Genomic DNA, 18,520 nt, shown 5'->3' with positions numbered 1-18,520 from the left:
ATTCTCCTCCCACCCATAGCATGTGAGCACTTCAGAGTTCTGATCACAGATTCATTTCTATTTCTAATCTATCTGTGGCAATGACTCATTCAATTTCCTGGAATTGATATATCGATATTAATTTTATGGTCCTTGATGTAAAAGCCCTTGCTGGGTGGTTGCTTTAAAAAATAAAAAAATCATAAGGTAATTTATTATCTTAGAGCATGGTGGTAGAGTAAAATAAATGCTTAAGCAATGCCCACATTTTTAAAACATCCATCAAATTTATTTCAACTGACAAGAGACCCAATTCTTTTTTTTTTTTTAAAGAGAGAGTGAGAGAGGAGAGAGAGAGAGAGAGAATTTTTTTTTTTTAATGTTTACTTTTTAGTTATCGGCGGATACAACATGTTTGTTTTGTATGTGGTGCTAAGGATCGAACCCGGGCCGCACGCATGCCAGGCGAGCGCGCTACCACTTGAGCCACATCCCCAGCCCCCAATTCTTTTTTAACAGTCAGAAAAACTGGCTGCAGTGTGTTGGAAGTTAGGTAAACACAGCAAACTGTTGATTACATTGTATTTTTCAATGTTCATCTTTTCACCTTACTTTCCCAAGCCCAGCCCCAGAGCAACACTAAACTGTGAGCAGTAAATTACTTCTTTCTTTGTACAAATTACTGCAGAGGAGTCATTTGCTGAAGACTGAACTAAGGATAAAGTTTTTAATTGCTCTGTTTTGCCGGTATGACTTTCTTTTTATTAAATGTCAATCATTTTCCTGCCTTCTGTGCCTCTCTAAGACAAAGAAGTGCTGGGGAAATGCAGCAGCATTAGAGAGATTAATCTTGTCCAAACTGGTCATTTAACAGTTTTTTGCTAAGGTCTGGGAAGAAATTAAAAGAAACACTCTTGTGGAAAAATAAGGAGTGATACCTGATTTTTATCTTCATACAGAATGATCAGTTTGCTGAAAAATAACCAGTGTTGGCTGGAAAAATGTATCAACAATGCCAGGTATTACCTACATATACACCCCTTCTACCATTAATTATGAATCCTTTTCTTCCAGAGGCCTGCTGTTCCAGGCTGGACTCATAGTCCAATGTCCAACAAAATCCTAATACTTGTGAATCTCAGTTGCACAATTATCCACATCTCATAGAAAGCATGCAGCCTTAGCAAAGAAATTGTCCAAGTTAAGGTTGCCTCACTCTGCCTCAATCATTTCCTTAATTTAGCCATAAAGATCTTCCTATAGGACCATCGAAATCATGAAGAGTAAAGTGAGGCTTAGTCATCATAAAATAGGTATTTCAAGCCACACTGTGAACCAGTGAGTTAGAATTATTAAATCAGTATTAATAATGAACTGTTCATATGTACACACACACACACACACACACACACACACCTCAATACAGACAATAGTAGCTTCTTACAATGAGAGGGATGACAATTGCATTTTCACCAGAGAATTTCCTTACCTATAACTTTGTGGGGGGGTGAACAAAAAGAAATTAAAAACACAAGGAAGATTTTACAGCACTTGATTAGAACGGATCAGACATTTTCATATGTTGAAATTATCTTTTTTCTCACAAGTGTTTTTTTACTGAAAGAGGCATTTCAAAGTATGGCCTCTACGCTCACCCCATTCAACTTTATTAATGGCCACACAGCATCAAATCCTAAAAATTATTAGGAAAGTGAGTTGACATTTCAAAAGCAAATGTATCTTAATGTAGAAAACAAACGTTCCACATGTGTGAAATCTCTAACCACTTTTTGGTTACATCCTTTTAATAAATGTTCTAAAGAGGAAAATGCAAAGCTTTGAGTCTTACCAAAAAAAAAAGAAAAATCTTCAAAAGCGAGTGGAAGAATTAATGACAGATGATTGTTCACAAAGCACATCAGAAAAGCATTTTGTGTACAATTACTACTGGTAAATAGTTTTGGGTCAGTCCCTTGTTGTCTAATAAATTAAGACATTGTAAATATTCTTTTAAAATAAATTCTGAAGATCCCTTAAACATGAAGTGAAAAAAAAAAACTTCGCAAAATAAATTTTTAAAAATTCTTTTAGAATGTATTCAGTAGCTCTAAATGCTTGGTACTAGACACCAGGGATAACCAGTCACCAGCCAATGTCTTTGTTATATCAACACCTGTTATCAATATGCACAGTTTGTGCTCACTAGCATATCAGACAACGAAAACAGATAAGTAACTATTGTATTTCTGCAGGCTGGGAAATTATACTCTTTGCAGTGCACACAATTGATGTTTAAGAACACCACCAACAGATCTTGTAGTCTCTGTGCCACCAAAATAAATGAGAAAGAAAATTGAAGATGCTGGCTCTGCAAAAGATATTCCAAGGGAAAAATAAATAAATAAATAGCAATCCTTACTTAAACACACCTGTTTATTCCTATCAGTCCAATATTTGAGCAAAGGTAAGGACCCTTTTCTAACTCCAAGAACAAGTTGAATGAATGTATTACTCCACCCTCCCAAACAAGCTTTTTCTGTTAGAAATTGCGGTTTTCTGAACATGATTCTACATGGATTTATCCTGGTCTATGCAATTATAAATCAGGTCATGCTGGGTGAAATAGCCTAAGGTTCAAGACCACAGGCTCTGGAGTCAAGCTATTATGGTTTGGACTCTGCCACCAACAACTGGAACCTGTAAATCCTTGGGGAATTTGACATTCCTACCCCTCAGTCTCTTGATCTGAAATATTGCAAGGGTTGGTTGTGATAACTACCTCCTGGCTGTAACAATTGACAATGCTCCAAGTAGGTGCTTGCAAGTGTCAGAAGTATCATACTCCTCATAGTAGTTACTGGGTTTTAAGGACTTTTAATCTAAACAGACTTCAGCCGATAGTAAAAGAATACTAACTTATTAGTATTTGCACTGTACCAGCTTCTCTGGTGACTCTAGGATTCACTTTGGAACTCATTCAATTCAGATAGAAATAGTAATAGTAATTCAGGTAAGTAATAGTAATAAAACCAACACTGATCTTGCTAGCCAAGCATTTTGCATTTGGATTATTTCATTTTATCTTCACAATGGCCTTAAGATGAGGTTTACTATCATTCCCATTTCATAGTTAAGGAAACTGATGTTTGAAAATCTTAAATACCAGCAACAACTCACTTAATAAGAATTGGATCTGTGATGTGAGCCTAGGCAATCTAAATTCAAAGCTTTCAGAACAAACCTACTTGAAACAGTTTTCTTAAACTAAAGGGAGAGAAAAGGTACATACGCTAAAAGTTCTTGGGACATTATCAACTAGCAGCTAAGTAAAAGCTTCTTTACTTCCAAAGAACTTTTGTTAAAGAACCATTCTGTATTCTGAGAATCAAGGAGTTTCTAAATTAAAGGTAACCATATGAAAGCCAAACTACTAATTTCACAGGTTATTTCAAATTTAACATAAACCACGCTGATTGCAAGGACACAAAAGAAAACCTAGAGGAGGAAGAAATCAAAATCGTTTACCTGTTACTTGAATCGAGGGGAAGAAGTTGAGAGCCAAGAGCAGCAGCCTGAACATCATTGTCCTAACAAGGGCCAGGGCTCCAGCCCCTCCTCCCTGAGGAACCCAAAGTGTGAAGTGAACTCAAGACACAGCTGCCTCGGCCTGAGAGTCTCCGTCATCTACGGAAACCCCCAACTCACTTCCTTAGAGCACATGATCAAGGGACCCAAACCACAGGGCACTGTGACTTTCATACCAGATGTTACATTGTTTTGATGACTTTAGATTTTTGTCTCTTCTTTGAAAGGTGAGACTTTTCTTATCACTGAAAAAGTGCACTGGTCACTACGTGATGGGCTCGTGAGAATTATTTCCTATTGATAGGTATCAGAGCTGTAAAAAATGGGTGCCTGATATCCAGCAGGGACTTCAGCATAGACAAACAAGGTGTTATAAGAAAAAAAACAAGCCCCCTTGTAGAGGAGAAGTTCTCATAAGGTAGGAATAAACCAGGTACAAATTACACCGAGAATTGTCCTGAAGAGTGAAGAAATGTCTGCGTTAAGTGTTTAAAGGAGTTATAAATGTTAGGAATTAAAACGTTTGTATTGGTTATCGGATAGCCCTATGGAACATTCAGCACTCAGTGCCAGGTTGATGCCAAGCTTTTCCCAGCTCACTTCTAGGACCTTGGCTAAATGGATTTTGCTTACATGCACTCAGCCAGCTGAGGGTCTGGAGGTTCCTTAAGCAAAGAGGTCAGAAGACATCTGATGTTCTTAGAGGGACAGTGGGTAATCAAAAGCCCCTTGATATCTCATGCTCACTATGTCCCTCAGGAAACCACTTGATGTTGAGTGGCAGACCATAAGAAGTAGCCTCACAGCAGGTTCCTCAAGGAGCCCACTGCCCCTCCCACTTCCAGGTCCTCTGCAGATAGAACCTCTCTCTCCACCAGCACCGCCCACTCCACTCTCTTCCCCTGGTGCCTCCTTTAGGGTCTGGTACTCAATGGCTTTCTCAGAACTTTTCTGGTAATTTTTTTCTCTTTTCCTGATAATCTGGTCTTTATATAATTACTGTACTTTGCGATTTTGTGTATGATTTTTAAAAAAATGATTTGTATTGCCTTTTATTCTTACTATAAAAGTAAAAGATGAAATACATATTAAAGATGAAATACACATTAAATCAAGGTTCACCTATAATCTCCTCACCTGATATATAAACAGTTGCTATTCTGATCCACTGCTTTCCATCTGGCTTTTAAGATTTTTACACATTTGCTATCATGTTTTATTTATAGTTTTTCAACAGATATATATTATTATCTGTTATATCTTAAACGTTTTCCAATGTGATTTAAGTACATGTATTAATTAAATTTATTTTTAACTAGTACATAAAACATTCTATATATTAATTGGGTATTACATGATTTTTCTATTAATTTTTTATGTTTTAATTAGTTATAATGACAGTAGAATGCATTTATGTTATGCACTTTGATATATCATACATAGACGGGATATAATTTCTCATTTTTCTGAGTATACATGTTGTAGAATCATATTGGTCATGCAGTCACATATATACATAAAGTTATAATGTCTGTTTCATTCTACTATCTTTCCTATCGCCACATGCCCTCCCCTCCCCTCCCTTCACTTCCCTCTACCTAATCTAAGGTAATGCTATTCTTCTCTAGTGCCCCACACCTTATCGTGAATTAGTACCCACATATTAGAGAAAACAGCCTTTGGTTTTTTGGGATTGGCTTATTTCGCTTAGCATGATATTCTCCAACTCCATCCATTTACTAGCAAATAGGGTATTACATGATATTTTGACACAAGTATACATTGTATAATGTTTAATTCAGGTTAAGTATATATCTCCCCAAACTTTTATCATTTCTTTATGATGAAAAAATTTGAAATCTTTTCTAACTTTTTGAAATGCACAGTACATTATTGCTATCTATAGTCACCCTACTATGCATTAGCACATCAAAACTTCTTACTCTTATCTAACTATAGCTTAGTACCCATGGGTCAGCCTTTTCTCATCCATCCCTCCTTCATACTCTCCCCAACTTCTAGTAACCACCACTCTCATCTCAACATCTGTGTAATCATTTTCTTTTTTTTTGGATTCTGCATATGAGCAAGATCACAGAGTACTTTTCTTTCTGTTCTCGGCTTATGTCACTTAACATAATGATCTCCATTTTCATCCATATCATTGCAAATGACAGGACTGCATTCTTTCTATGGTGGGGTAGTATTCCATGATGTATATGTACCACATTTTCTTTTCATCAGTTCATGGGCACTTAGGTTATTTCTACTTCTTGGCTATTGTGAATAGTGCAACAATGAACATAGGACTGCAGATATCTCTTCTACATGCTGATTTCATTTTCTTTGGATATACACACAAGAGAGAGATTGCTGGATCATATGGTGGTTCTATTTTTAATTTTTTGCAGGAGCACCATGATGTTTGCCATAATGGATATACTAATTTACATTCCCATCAACAGTGTACAAAGTCCCTTTTTCTCCATGGTATTTCCAGTGGTTGTTACCTTTTTGATAAATAATCAGTCTTATTGGAGTAAGTTGACATCTCACTGTAATTTTGGTTTGAATTTCCATGATGATTAGTGATGTTGAGCAGTTTTTTCATGTACATGTTGTCCATTTCTATGTCTTCTTTTAAGAAATGTGTGTTAAGGTCTATCACCCATTCACCCATTTTTTTAAGTTATAGATGGACACATGCCTTTATTTTATTTATTTATTTTTATGAGGTGCTAAGGATCAAACCCCATGCCTCACACATGCTAGGCAAGCGCTCTACCACTGGGTTACAATCCCAACCCCGTATTACCCATTTTTAATGGGTTATTTGGTCCCCCCACACACAGAGTTTTTTTAATTCTTTATATATTCTGGATATCACCCCTTGTCAATTGTATAGCTTGTAAATATTTTCTCCCACTCTATAGATTCTCTCTTCACTATGTTGATTATTTCCTTTGCTAATGGCGTTTGACTGGTTTTGCTTTTGTTTCCTGTGCTATTGGGGTCTTCTGCAAAATTTTCTGGCTCATTTCAAAATCCTGAAACTTAAGCACTTTATAAAGATCATTTTAATTGATGTATACTAGTCTATATTATCCTCCAATGTTGTTGCATTTTTAAATTTTTTGCTATTTTAAAATGTTACAATGAACATCTTCAGTGACATAACTATAAATGGAGATAGTTTTAATGTCCCTCTCTCCTGATTCAATAAATGAGAAATCAAAAGTGTTTCCTTTCCTAGTAGACCCTCTTTGTCTACATTTCAATTTTCTCACAAACACAATCCTTGTGACCTACAATGATACTTTATTCAGTCCTATGGAGCAATTTGTCCTTAGAATTGATTCAGTCACACTTCTGAAGTATAGGGAAGTAGCAAAGTAACTCAGTGCTCTTGGCTATGACCTTCCGTCAGGTTAGAGGATAGAAGGCCTTACTCAAGGCCTGATGTCTTTCCAGGGACAACTTAAAGAAGGACTTTTTTTAAAGGTCACCAGTGTTCTAGAGCCACCAGACTACCCAGATCTAGGATGAGAACCTCTGAGACTCACGATGCAGCCTAAGAATATGTATAGTAGGAATAAGGATGTCCTGCGATTTCCCATGATTCATAATGAAAAGCTAAAGAGTAAGTTAACAGTGGTCATCTAGCATATTAAAGATGACCAAATAGTATCTAATTAATATTATCTACATGGTAATACTTAAGTGAATCAAATTTAGATGGAAAAAAAAAGTACAATTATCTGGTCTAACTCCTTTACTGTGAAGACGAGATAGTCAAAGCCCTTTGAAGTAAGTCAACTTACGCAAGCTCATAAAACAATCAAGTGTATTTGATTTCATCAGTTGACCAACTCTATATGATTTTCATTCTTTAGAATAAAAAGAAACTCAAACTGACATTTGCTTTCCCTTTTTAAAAAGCATGTATCACAGTAAAGAAACAAATTATTTCATTAGTAGTTTCACATTTACACTTAAAATTCAGTGACATTCATATATCCTACAAGGTAGAAATGACAGAGATGAAATAGGAACCTTAAACCCATCAATACATAGGGAAACCCTACTACAGTTATAATACTTTATGTACCAATTTATGCACCAAAATAATAACATTGATGTACCACTTCACATTCCTGATATCATTTAATACTCACACAACCTGTGAGAAAGAAACTATTATTATCCCCACATCAAGGAAGGGAAGACTGACCCATAATGAGGGTGAAAGTATCTCAGGAAGCAGTGGAGCCAATATTAGAACGTAGAAATTTCTAACTGGAATTGGTATGCTATAAGTGAAGCACGATAATGCCTCTTGACAGTCAGCCCTCTCCAGTATTAAAGATTTCTTCTGGACAAAAAGGTAAGGCAAACCACAGGCAGCATCAGTTTATAAAACATCTAACACAGTGTCTTCTGAGACACTTAGGTAAAGAGAGAATGGCCCAAATGACACAGGGAAGGCATAGTTAAACTCTGAACCTGTATTTTTCTGGACTGATTCCAGATTCACTAAGTCCACACTTATTCTTGAAACTCAAGGACATATGTGTCATGATGAAACAAGCCACCTTAATCCATCAACAACAAGTGTACTGAAGTCCCAACCACATGGCTTGTTGGAGAAAATACAATACAGGAGACTTAATTCCATATGTTCTTATGCACCTAATGGGAACTAAGTCTGGGTGTGGACACTGAGGGGTAAAAATGAATTTCAGAGCTTTTACCACTTTCTCTCTGGCTAGGATGCTTCTCACCAATCTGTCTGACTAAATCACACTCATCCTTCCTGGGTCAGAGTAAATAGGACCTCCTCAGGAATGCATTCTACAGCCACCATGATCCCCCCCCCCCCCNCCCCCCCCCCCCACACACACACACACACACTGTCCCTACTTCCAACCACTCTAAACCATGTTCTCCTGTTCTAATTTTTATCACACTTATTTCATAAAGTGGAAGAATGTCATATCATCCTGTTATTTATTAGATGTCTGTGTCCCCCTAAGACCTTAGACAAAAGTATGAAATCCATGGCTCTCCCATTCACAGCTGTATTCCTGTGTCCAGGTGTAAGACATTTTCTGAAGGAATGAAACACTCCACCATGGCTCTCTTTACCCATGGCTGCAATTGTGGATTTCTCTCTTTGTTACTCTTAACAGGATAATCTTTCCCTGGTTAGCTTTCTAAGGATAAGATACTAGCATAAAATTCACCTTGTCACCAGCTAGGACTTCAGCCTGTATTCCTGTCTGCTCCCTAGCTGAGTTGTGCTCAACCGTGTAGGAGACTCAAAGACCCACTTCCTTCACAACTCATTTATCTTACAGTCAAGCCCAGAGTCACTCCTAGCCACTCAGCATTTGTCTCTCCTCTCTCCTAGGCCCCCTGTGAGTCCCAAATGGTCCTTGAGAGATAGGGATGCTTCCTACACAGAATACATACCCAGATTCAACTTATCACTCTGACTGCAGAAGAAGAGAGATAACTGACTTTGACTTCCAGTGGCTAAAAAGCACAGGAGTTGAAGTCTCACAACCTTCCGGTCTAAATCCTAGTAGGGCCACTTTCTAAGCTATATGCTCTCAGAAAGCCATAGCTTCAGTTCCTCTTATGTCAAATACAGGTGGAAACATCTCACTCAATATGTTGTTCACACTTCACATAGTGACAATCTCCCCCACCCTTGAGATTTAATGAATCTCCATTTCATACTTCTTTTAGGAGCTGAATAAATGTTTGTTGGATCAATCAGAAAAGATCATTGAATATATGTACTACATATTTATGGGGTTTATTTTACTTTACAGTATGAGAATCACGAAAACCCTGGCTTAGAAATTACCATAGTGTTCCTTTGGATGCATAGTTCTTTAGTAATACACTACCAGTAAAACTATCACCCAAGAGCCTTCAAAAATTACAGTTGTCAAGCTTTAAGTTGTGAGCAAGAAGCCCTAGCTATTCACATAGAGCAAGCCGGCCAGGATAATATCTGCTTTGACCTAAATCCCAGCTAGAAGCTTGCTTTTCATTTTCATTTCTAATTTTCCCCACAGCTCTGCCTTACAGAGATTCTAGTGCTCACATAGCAATTGTGGGAAAGTAATAAAGCCTGAGAGTCTCTCTTTGGGTTTTGTAGTATTATTCCAGCTGTTAGTATTTTTTTAAAACTTATTCAAAAAATAGACAAAGATGAAGTTAAGAAAGTTATGCATATTGTCTCAAACTAGCAGAACCAAAGCCTTTAAAAGAAAATTATGCTGAACTTTAAAAGAAATAAAGGGAAAAAAAACCTTTGATACTAATGAACTAATTCCACTGAGTAAATAAGTATTACAAAACAGATGTATTTGCAGGAACAATCTATAATATTTCATCAAGGATTACATGAAAAATATTGTGAAAAGTAGCTTAAAATAATCACCTACAGACCTTTGGACCACTTAGAGAAGGAGCTCTATCACTCCAAGTTATAAAGCAGTAGCTAAAGTTTATTAGAAGCTTGGAGCTGCCAGATAGTGTGCTAAACGTCATGCAGATTTTATCTCATTTAATCCTCACTACACCCCTAGGAGCTTCAGACTGTAATTATCTCCATTTTATAGATAAGGAAACAAAAGCTAAACCAGGTTAAGCAACTTGCCCACAATGGCACACACTAAGCAGTTCTCTTAGTCTGTGTTGTGAGGTTACAATAGAATACCACAGACTGGGTAATGTAAACATTTATCACTTTATGGTTCTGGAGCCTGGGAAGTTCAATATGAAGGGGTTAACACCTAGCAAGGACATTCTTGCTGTATCAAAGAGAGGACAAAAGAGAGCATGACTGAAATCATGGGCCTTTTATAATCAGCCCTTTTATAAACCATTCATGCAGATGGAACCTCCCATTAAACCCCATATCCCAATACTGTTGCACTGGAGGTTCATGGTAGTAGCAAAATACAGATCTAAGCCCAACTGACTTGAAAAATTGAAATCTAATTTCAAGAGTCATGGGAGAGGTACACATAGTCCTTATCAAACAAAAGCTTAATATGCAATCATAGTGCAGTAGTTAAGAGCAAGGTTTCTAAAGAGAACAAATCTTTTTTCTGGGCACATCTGACCTTCAGCCACCAACTTCATAAAGATACCGCTAGAATTCTATATGTGCTTGTGAAATCTTCCTTTACATGGGAAAATGTGGTTCTCATTACTACCCTATGGACCCAGTAGAGAAGAAGCAAAACTTGCATAGTTTTTATATTATCTTGAAATAATTAATCCTGGCCAGACTAGGAATTAGTGTCCTGTCAGCAAGAGGGACACTCTGTGAACCCAGGAAATGTTGGTCTGAGCTCTAGGATGGTTCCATGAAGAAGGATTCATTCACTTGATAACCTGAAAGAAAGCAGAAGGAGACAGCCATCGTTACAGATGGAGAAAGAGTACTACAAATCAGACTCCAGCTAAGCTGTTATGATGGGTAAACTTAAAAGTCTTAGGACCTACAGAGATTGCTGTTAGGAAAACCTACTGTTCTCAAAATCCTATTTTTATGAAAATCTAATGGTTTCACTGAACTCTATTCTTTTAGTCTCAATGAAGACCAGCCACCTGCCTTGTTGCTAGTATGACACAGAGTTACCAAGGGCTCTGTGTCTGGCTGTTTTTTTAATTTTCTGAAACCACTAGGGTGCTTGGATATTTTCTAGAAACAGGAATGGTAATTAAATATGACTGGGGTTGGGAGGGCAAGGTAAGGAATGTATTTCACTCTACATCTTATATTGAACCTGATTTGACCCTCTTCTATTTCCGACTGTGCAATCACTGAAATGGTAGGAGGCAACCTCTGACCCCTTCAGGGATTGCAGATCTGTCCTAGCCTTGGGAAAATGACCATGTTTGGTTTTCCTCCTTTTGGAATAATGTTAAGGGCCTTCATCCCCTAACATGTTGTTTAGCACAGCACCTCCAGGAAATAGAAATAGTTCAATGTTGCTTTCAATGGTCTCTCATGTTACTGACCCCCATGGGAACCTTCTCATCCTCCCTGTTGCTGTGTCTCCCTCCCCCTACCCCTTTCCACCAGTTCCCACACTCACTGACTAAGGAAGGTCAATCTGAATACATCTGTCCACATCTCCGGAATGTCACAGAGGAGTAACAGCTGTTGATCTCTGTTCCAAACACATTATCCTGTTTGTCCCAAAAGTAGCTTGGGTGAACTCCAACGGATATATACAATCTTTACATCCTATGAGGAATGTAGAGCCAGGAGATTATACTTCCCTCACTTTCTTTGGCAGTGGTATAAATACAACACGCTTTTAAGCATTGGATCCTATCACTGCTAATAAGAATATTAATAATTATAATAACAATTATGGCTAAATTTTATTAAGAATTTGCTGTGCCAGATATAGTGCAAAGCTAAAAGCATCCTAAATTTTTAATGCTTTATTTTCCACTTAAGTTTTAGAAAAAACAGTATTTTTCTTTCTCCCTGTTACTGTCCTTCAGCACCTTAATACACATACACATACACATACACACACACACACACACACACACACACAATTTCTCACATGTACAACTGAGAAAATGTAAGATTGTATGTTTTCAAACAACATTGGAGGAAAAAAAAGAAATTGGGGAGGTGTACACTGAATCAAAATGCATTCTGCTGTCATATATACTTAATTAAAATAAATTAATTAATTGGAAAAAAAACTTGGGAGGGAGAGATAAAGCTGAAGCTGACATGTTACAAGATATCCAATCCTAACAGTAAAGAACAAGAATAAGGAGGGTAAGGTCTCAAGCAAAGTCCAGACAAATCTAGTATCTACACCCAGAAGCATACCCTAGCACCACTGTGCATATAATGTGTTTTATATGTTGTCTTGAAAAAAAGTTCCAGACTAATTTGTTTACATAAAATGTAGCTCCCATGACATTACAGGCTGCTGAGAGTTGGAGTGACTGGAAACTAGCCCATCATTCTCCTCACTGAGGACCCAGAATTGACATTGGAAACACAGGGAAATCTCATACCCTTCAAGAACCTAATCTAGCCTGATTTCTCATGCTGTTGTTCATTGTGCAAGATTTTTGTTAGGTCAAATTTTTATAAGGCTCTTCTAGAAAAATTAGAATTTTTTAGATGAGTTTTAAGCAGAGAAAACAAGAATAGGAATGCCTACCATTGTACCTGAAAATGGACTGAATAAGGAAAGTCAGCTTACCTGTATTTGGTTTCTTTGGCACAGAGGGTTTCCAGGAGAGATCAAGGCATTCCCCTTGTCCCCAAGGAACTCAAGTCTGGAAGAAACACTGATAAACAAGGCTCTAATGTACCAGGAGAAGCATCTCAGGGCAGGGTTGCTGTGATTTGAAGGATAAACAGAACTAGCCAGTCCAGCCAGGGCAAGAAAGGAACTTTCCTTCCAGGCAAAGTGTGTACCACTAACAAAAGCCTAACAGTGCATGGCTTGCTTAGGGACCCACAAAGAGCTCAGTGTGGCTGGAACAGAAAGGACACTGAGGAAAGGCACAGAGATGACAGGTAGTCAGGGGCCAACCATGAAGGGTTTTCTACACAATGCTCTCTATCTACTGAGCTCAGTGAAGAAGCCTCACAGTAGGGGTGAGTACACAGATGTGTGCTGCTGTTACAGATTTAGGAGGCATCAGAATACTAGATCCAGTATTTCAAATAGGTTTATATTATATATCAACTCCAAATGATTGATATCAGGGGCCTGAGCCACCATGTCCAGTGGGATTTCTGAGACTTCATAGCAGTTCAGTGGGAGTATGGAAAGGGGAGGGGGAGTGTAGGCAGAGGCACTCACAGGTCTCCTGGTCAGGATTACAATAAATCCATGAACTCAGGTCAGATTGCAGACTGCTCTTTCCCACCTGTCTTTTAAATCTTGGCATTTTTCCATTGTTGGAGGCTAATAAATTACTGCCTTCTCCTTGCTAGTTCAGTTCTAAATCAAATAAAAGAGACTAAGAAAGACAAAGGAGTCAGGCTGATGGACATGAAAATATCCCTGAGAGAAAACTACTAGAGAATGTAGCTAAGACTGTGGCCACAAGTGTCCCCCCCCCAAAAAAAAAAAAATTCAGCAGACTTACCTACCAACCCTAGGCACTGGTAATGCCCAGGAAACTACAGGCCCTGCCACCAGAGACAGTCTTTACCACCAAGCTCCATGTGACCCAGAGTACAATGTTGACACACTGGTGCTCCGCAGAAAGGTGGATCCCAAAGGTGGGGTTGGGAGACAGCAGAGCCACGGAGAGATGTGACATCAAGAGAGGGGACTGAGGCAAGAGAGATGTAACCAAATACTTATACTCAGTAATGGAACAAACAGAGAGAAAGACTTTAGACAAAGAGATAGAAGATTATCTAAGGAGATGAGAGGAAGTGGCCCTAGAACATAAGCATTCATTAAACAGGAGGAACTTGCCTCGGAAAACAGAAGTTATAGCAGTTGTAGATTTACTAGCATTGAGCAGGCACTTTGCAAATCACACATCTCTTGTGAAAACCCAGCATAGAAGCCATTATTATTATCCATTTTATGAACACAAAGACATAGTGAGTAGGAAAAAAGGACTCAAAGTCACTTCCTCCAGCTCTGAGATCATGATCTTTGTAAAGGTGATGAATCGTTTGACTGACTTTTTTGCTCCTTATCATTAAACCATGGCTTCAGATGAGTTTCCACTAGATGATGTGAATTGGTGGGAGAAGCATTGCCCGGAAATCATGGTTCAGTTCTTGTGATGGAGGGTGGGGGTGAGTGAATAACATCTCCATCTTTTAGTTCCATTTCTAAAGTCTCTGAAGAAGTGAATAACATTTCTTCCTCATCCTCCCATCAAGATGCAGAAAGAGAAGCATTTTAATTTCAGCAGAGCAGAATGAAGGTGGAGTGCTTATCTCTGAGTGCTGCCTCAGACATTGGGGAAACAAGGCTGACTTCTCAGGACTTGTTAATAGTGCTGTGTCTCTGCTGAGAAATTCAGACATCCTAAAAATAGCATTCATAAGGTGGCTGAACAGTGGGAAGTGGCAGACTAGCTAATGATTTGCACTATGCTTGCAGATGTTGTCTCTGAGGAATCTGAGGCTACAGCCCAGGGGAATAGGGAGGGCTTGGGCTGGCTGAATGGACTTTCTCCAGGTCCTAGAGGTCAGTGTTTCCAGAAAATTATATTATTTTTTTTCTTCTCAGATCTCTATTTAGGGAACACTTATGAAAATGAATAAATTATACCCAACATTATGGGCATGTTCTCTCAGATTCATCTAGTCTCTCTACATTTATAACGCTCTTTTTATTTCTTAGAATTTCAGTGTCCAAAATGGACAAGCTGGACAAATATATGCATGTTGTTTCTATGCAAACAGGGAATCAATAAGTACTTCTTGCCTCTTCCCTTTCTCTATTCAATCAGAATGCACAAAAAAAGTCTCATTTGAGCCAGGTGTGGTAGTGTATGCCTATAATCCCAGCTACGTGAGAGGTCGAGGCAAGAGAGTTGCAAGTTCAAGGACAGCCTAGGCAGTTTATCAAGATACTGTCTCTGCTTTCTAGCTGAGGAATGCTCAGATCCAGTTTTCAATATAGCAGATTAGAGGAAGGCTACATTTCCAGTCACCCTCAGAATTCAAGGGGCAGGGGTACTGCTTCTCAGCAAGGTGGGTGAAAGATGGAATTCACTGAAATTCAGTATCAGACAATCAGAGTTTCTTACAGACTCTGAAATTTGGGTGCATTGAATGAACAACAAGGAAGAATATATTGGAGCCAAGCAGATTGTGGCAATGGTCAGGATGCCAGTTCAGCACAAGGGAGAGGGATGATAACACAGAGAGAGAAAGAAACACAATAGACAAATTTGGCATGGAAAAATCTATAGAACAGAAAGGCAGCCTGAACTTAGCTGATCCAGAGGCTGTACCATAAACTGGTGTTTCAAAAACACTCAGTTTCTCAACTAGCAAGTAGAGAGCTGAGCCATCTTAAGGAGGCCATGCTTCAGCTTGCTGCTGCAGGAACCTAGGAGATCATGGCAAATATGGCCATACTACCCTGGCAAGTATCTACCATGTGTCCAAGGGTGTATCTAGAAGAACACAATGCAACAGGCACAAAGAATATTGTATCCAAGGGGTTGCAAAAGTTAGAGATACAAAGGGGAGTGCATCTCACTTTCCCTTTCAGTCTGGTGGCTGAAGAGGGTCAGGAAACTGAGCTTGAGCATAGTAATTGGCAATTGCTATTGACAATTACACAACAGTGGCGATGTCTTGGAAGGCCATATTCATGTGCAGTTGCAGGAGAATTCTCAGGAGGCTCCTTAGATCCAGACTCTCATGAGAGATTAGCACTTGCCTGACCCTAGAGTGTATTAATCAGTCCCAACGTCCTGATTAGACCCAAGATCCAGCCACTGGAACTCCCCACTTAGAACTCTGTAGCAGCCCCATCCTAGGAGTGTATTGATCTTTCCATACAAAACTCCAATTGACAGTACTTCCCATTCCATCCTACCTTATATTGGTGAAAAGAGAAGATGGAAAATATTTGGACCTCCTTCAATTTTAGGTTACTCCAGTTAGCGGATCAGTAAGTAACACAAAAAGAAGAAGGGGAAGGAGTTAACAAGCTCCAGCCCCTGCTCTCTCTAAAGGGTACACAATCCAAGAAGAAACTGAAAGAACAATCAGACATAGATGGTGATCACCCATTCTCATCAACATTTTCGACCCCAAAGGAGACAACTCTTACAACTTTTCTTTAGTAATCTTTTTTCCTCTTTTTTTTCCCTTGCAGTGCTAATTGGTTCATGGATATATATACATATATTTTTATTTTTTTCTCATTTTTTTAATGATTTGTTATTTGCCTTGTCTTTTGAGGGTTGGGTTTTGTTTACTTAATTCGGTTTTGTTTTATTTCTGTTTGTTTCTCTTTCTCTCCTTTCTTTTCCCTCTAAGAGCCAATTTCTCTTTTTCTCTTTATGTAGTTTGTTCCGTTTTTTTCTCCTCCTTCTTTATAACCATCACTTGCTCGTTCACCTCTGATTTCTATCTGTTCACATTTTGAACATTTTAAACCTCCTATTTCCTTCCTATCATTTTATTTAATGAACTGCATTTTTACTATCTTTTAGAACTATTTGGGTTATATAACTGTTTTCCCCACCATTCATATTGTAGTTATTAGTACTGTGGGTGGTGTAGTTGTCACCTGCTGTTTACTCTAATGCCAGATACAGTTCACAGCCATATTTACTGCTTTGCTGTTGACAATTACTGACCTCCTACTCCTGTTTTTGTGGTAATTAGTGTTATATATGTCATAATAAACACTGGATATTTATTTTAAGGCTGTATTTTGTTTGCTCTTTGTTGCTGTTTTTTCCCACTTTTCTGTGAGGTTCTGGGAACCAACTATGACACTAAAAGTCACAGGATAGAGATTCTGCTGCTGAACTAAACCCAGCACCTTGCCCTACACACAAACTAACCACACTCAGACTTCAATGATACTTAATATAAAGAATAAAAGAGACAAAAAATCCCAAACTAATAATTAGGCCCCAAGTAGGAATGGCTAGGGGGCCCCTCAGGTCCCACTCACGGACATCCACTCCTACAGCAAAAATAGAAAATTAATAAAAGGCTGTGGACTCTAAACCTGAGAAAAGTCTCAGTCTACATCACTTTAGAATATACAGAGTTGAGTAAGGAAGATCAAACACAGAGACTGCTCCCCATATATGCTGCATTTGTTGTATGCAACACGATTTCCAGACCTATAAGAAGGATCCCACTCATCTGAGACTTAGGAAAAGTGGGATTCTCAAGCTCATCATGATAAAATACACACTATCAAAATACAGTAATCATTACCAAAGAACTAGCATGGAAACTATATTATAAAACCCACATGGAAATATATAGACAAATTCCTAACATCCTGATATCCCAAAACACTCTGGCAAGAAAAGATTTTGCCCTAAAAAGGCAAAAGATAAGAATTAAGAAGAAATCCATTCCAACAGATGCATAAAACACAATATGTGAATACAAGAAAGATTTTTTAAAGTAAGTTTTTAAAATAAGTTTTTTTAAAAACTTATTTTTTCACATTTCATAACCATCTCATTACCCTTAATGTGTTGCCTCCTGAAGTTAATAATTTACCAGAAACTCTCCAAAGAGATCAAAGCAGATGAAATATCAGATGAAGAATTCAAAAGAATGATTATAAAAATGATAATTCCAAGAGAACACAGAAAAACAAATGAATGATTTAAGGAAGTCAGTATAGGATATGAATGAGAAATTCAATAAAAAGTTAGAGATATTGAAAAAGAACCAAACATAAATCTTAGAAATGTGTCGCGACCCCTCGCCAGCAAGGGAAAACACGACACGGGATTCTTCTTTCAGCAGTTTATTCAGGCCTTGAGTCATGTATCATCTTCTAGCGACCCGTCGCCGAGCACCCAAGCACAGCCTAATAAAGCCTCCAGCATACCGATCTTAAGCTGCCACGTGGACCTTTCTCATAGGGTGGTAAGGGATTGCATGCCAATTCTCCATATTAGGAGTTGAACAACTCCTCAACTTGAGCTTGAAGCAGATCTATCCTTTGATTAGCAGCCAGAATCCCAGATAAAATGTGTTGATTAATTTTACTTTGGGATTCAAGTACGGTGGATGTTTGTTGAATAACTTGATTAATAGTGGCAGCAGTTTGTACCTGGCTGGCCATGGCTACTCCAGCTGTAACTGCTGCAGCAGCAGATACCGCCACAGCTGTCACTATAGCTGCCGTAATTCCAAAATCTCTACGGGCTCCAATCAGTTCTACAATAGGAAAAGACTCTGGATCTGCAGTAA

General features: G+C 38.3%; 1 protein-coding gene across 3 annotated transcripts in view; it reads right to left on the bottom strand.

Annotated features, from left to right (window-relative positions):
• Positions 1-18,520, bottom strand: part of Cd28 (CD28 molecule) — a 79,427-nt gene that overhangs the window by 29,569 nt on the left and 31,338 nt on the right. Inside the window, exon 1 of one of the 3 annotated variants that reach the window (XM_015481289.2) lies at positions 3,505-3,669. The exons of the other annotated variants lie outside the window; for them this stretch is intronic. Coding sequence (XP_015336775.1) covers positions 3,505-3,562 — 58 coding nt within the window. The 5' untranslated portion in view covers positions 3,563-3,669. Of the gene's footprint in view, positions 1-3,504; positions 3,670-18,520 lie in introns of those variants that run through there. 3 annotated transcript variants of the gene reach the window in all.

Source organism: Marmota marmota, unplaced genomic scaffold (genome assembly GCF_001458135.2).
Source record: "Marmota marmota marmota unplaced genomic scaffold, marMar, whole genome shotgun sequence".
Taxonomy (NCBI): domain Eukaryota; kingdom Metazoa; phylum Chordata; class Mammalia; order Rodentia; family Sciuridae; genus Marmota; species Marmota marmota.
The sequence above is the reverse complement of the archived record's forward strand: the minus strand, read 5'-3'. Positions and strand labels throughout refer to the sequence as shown.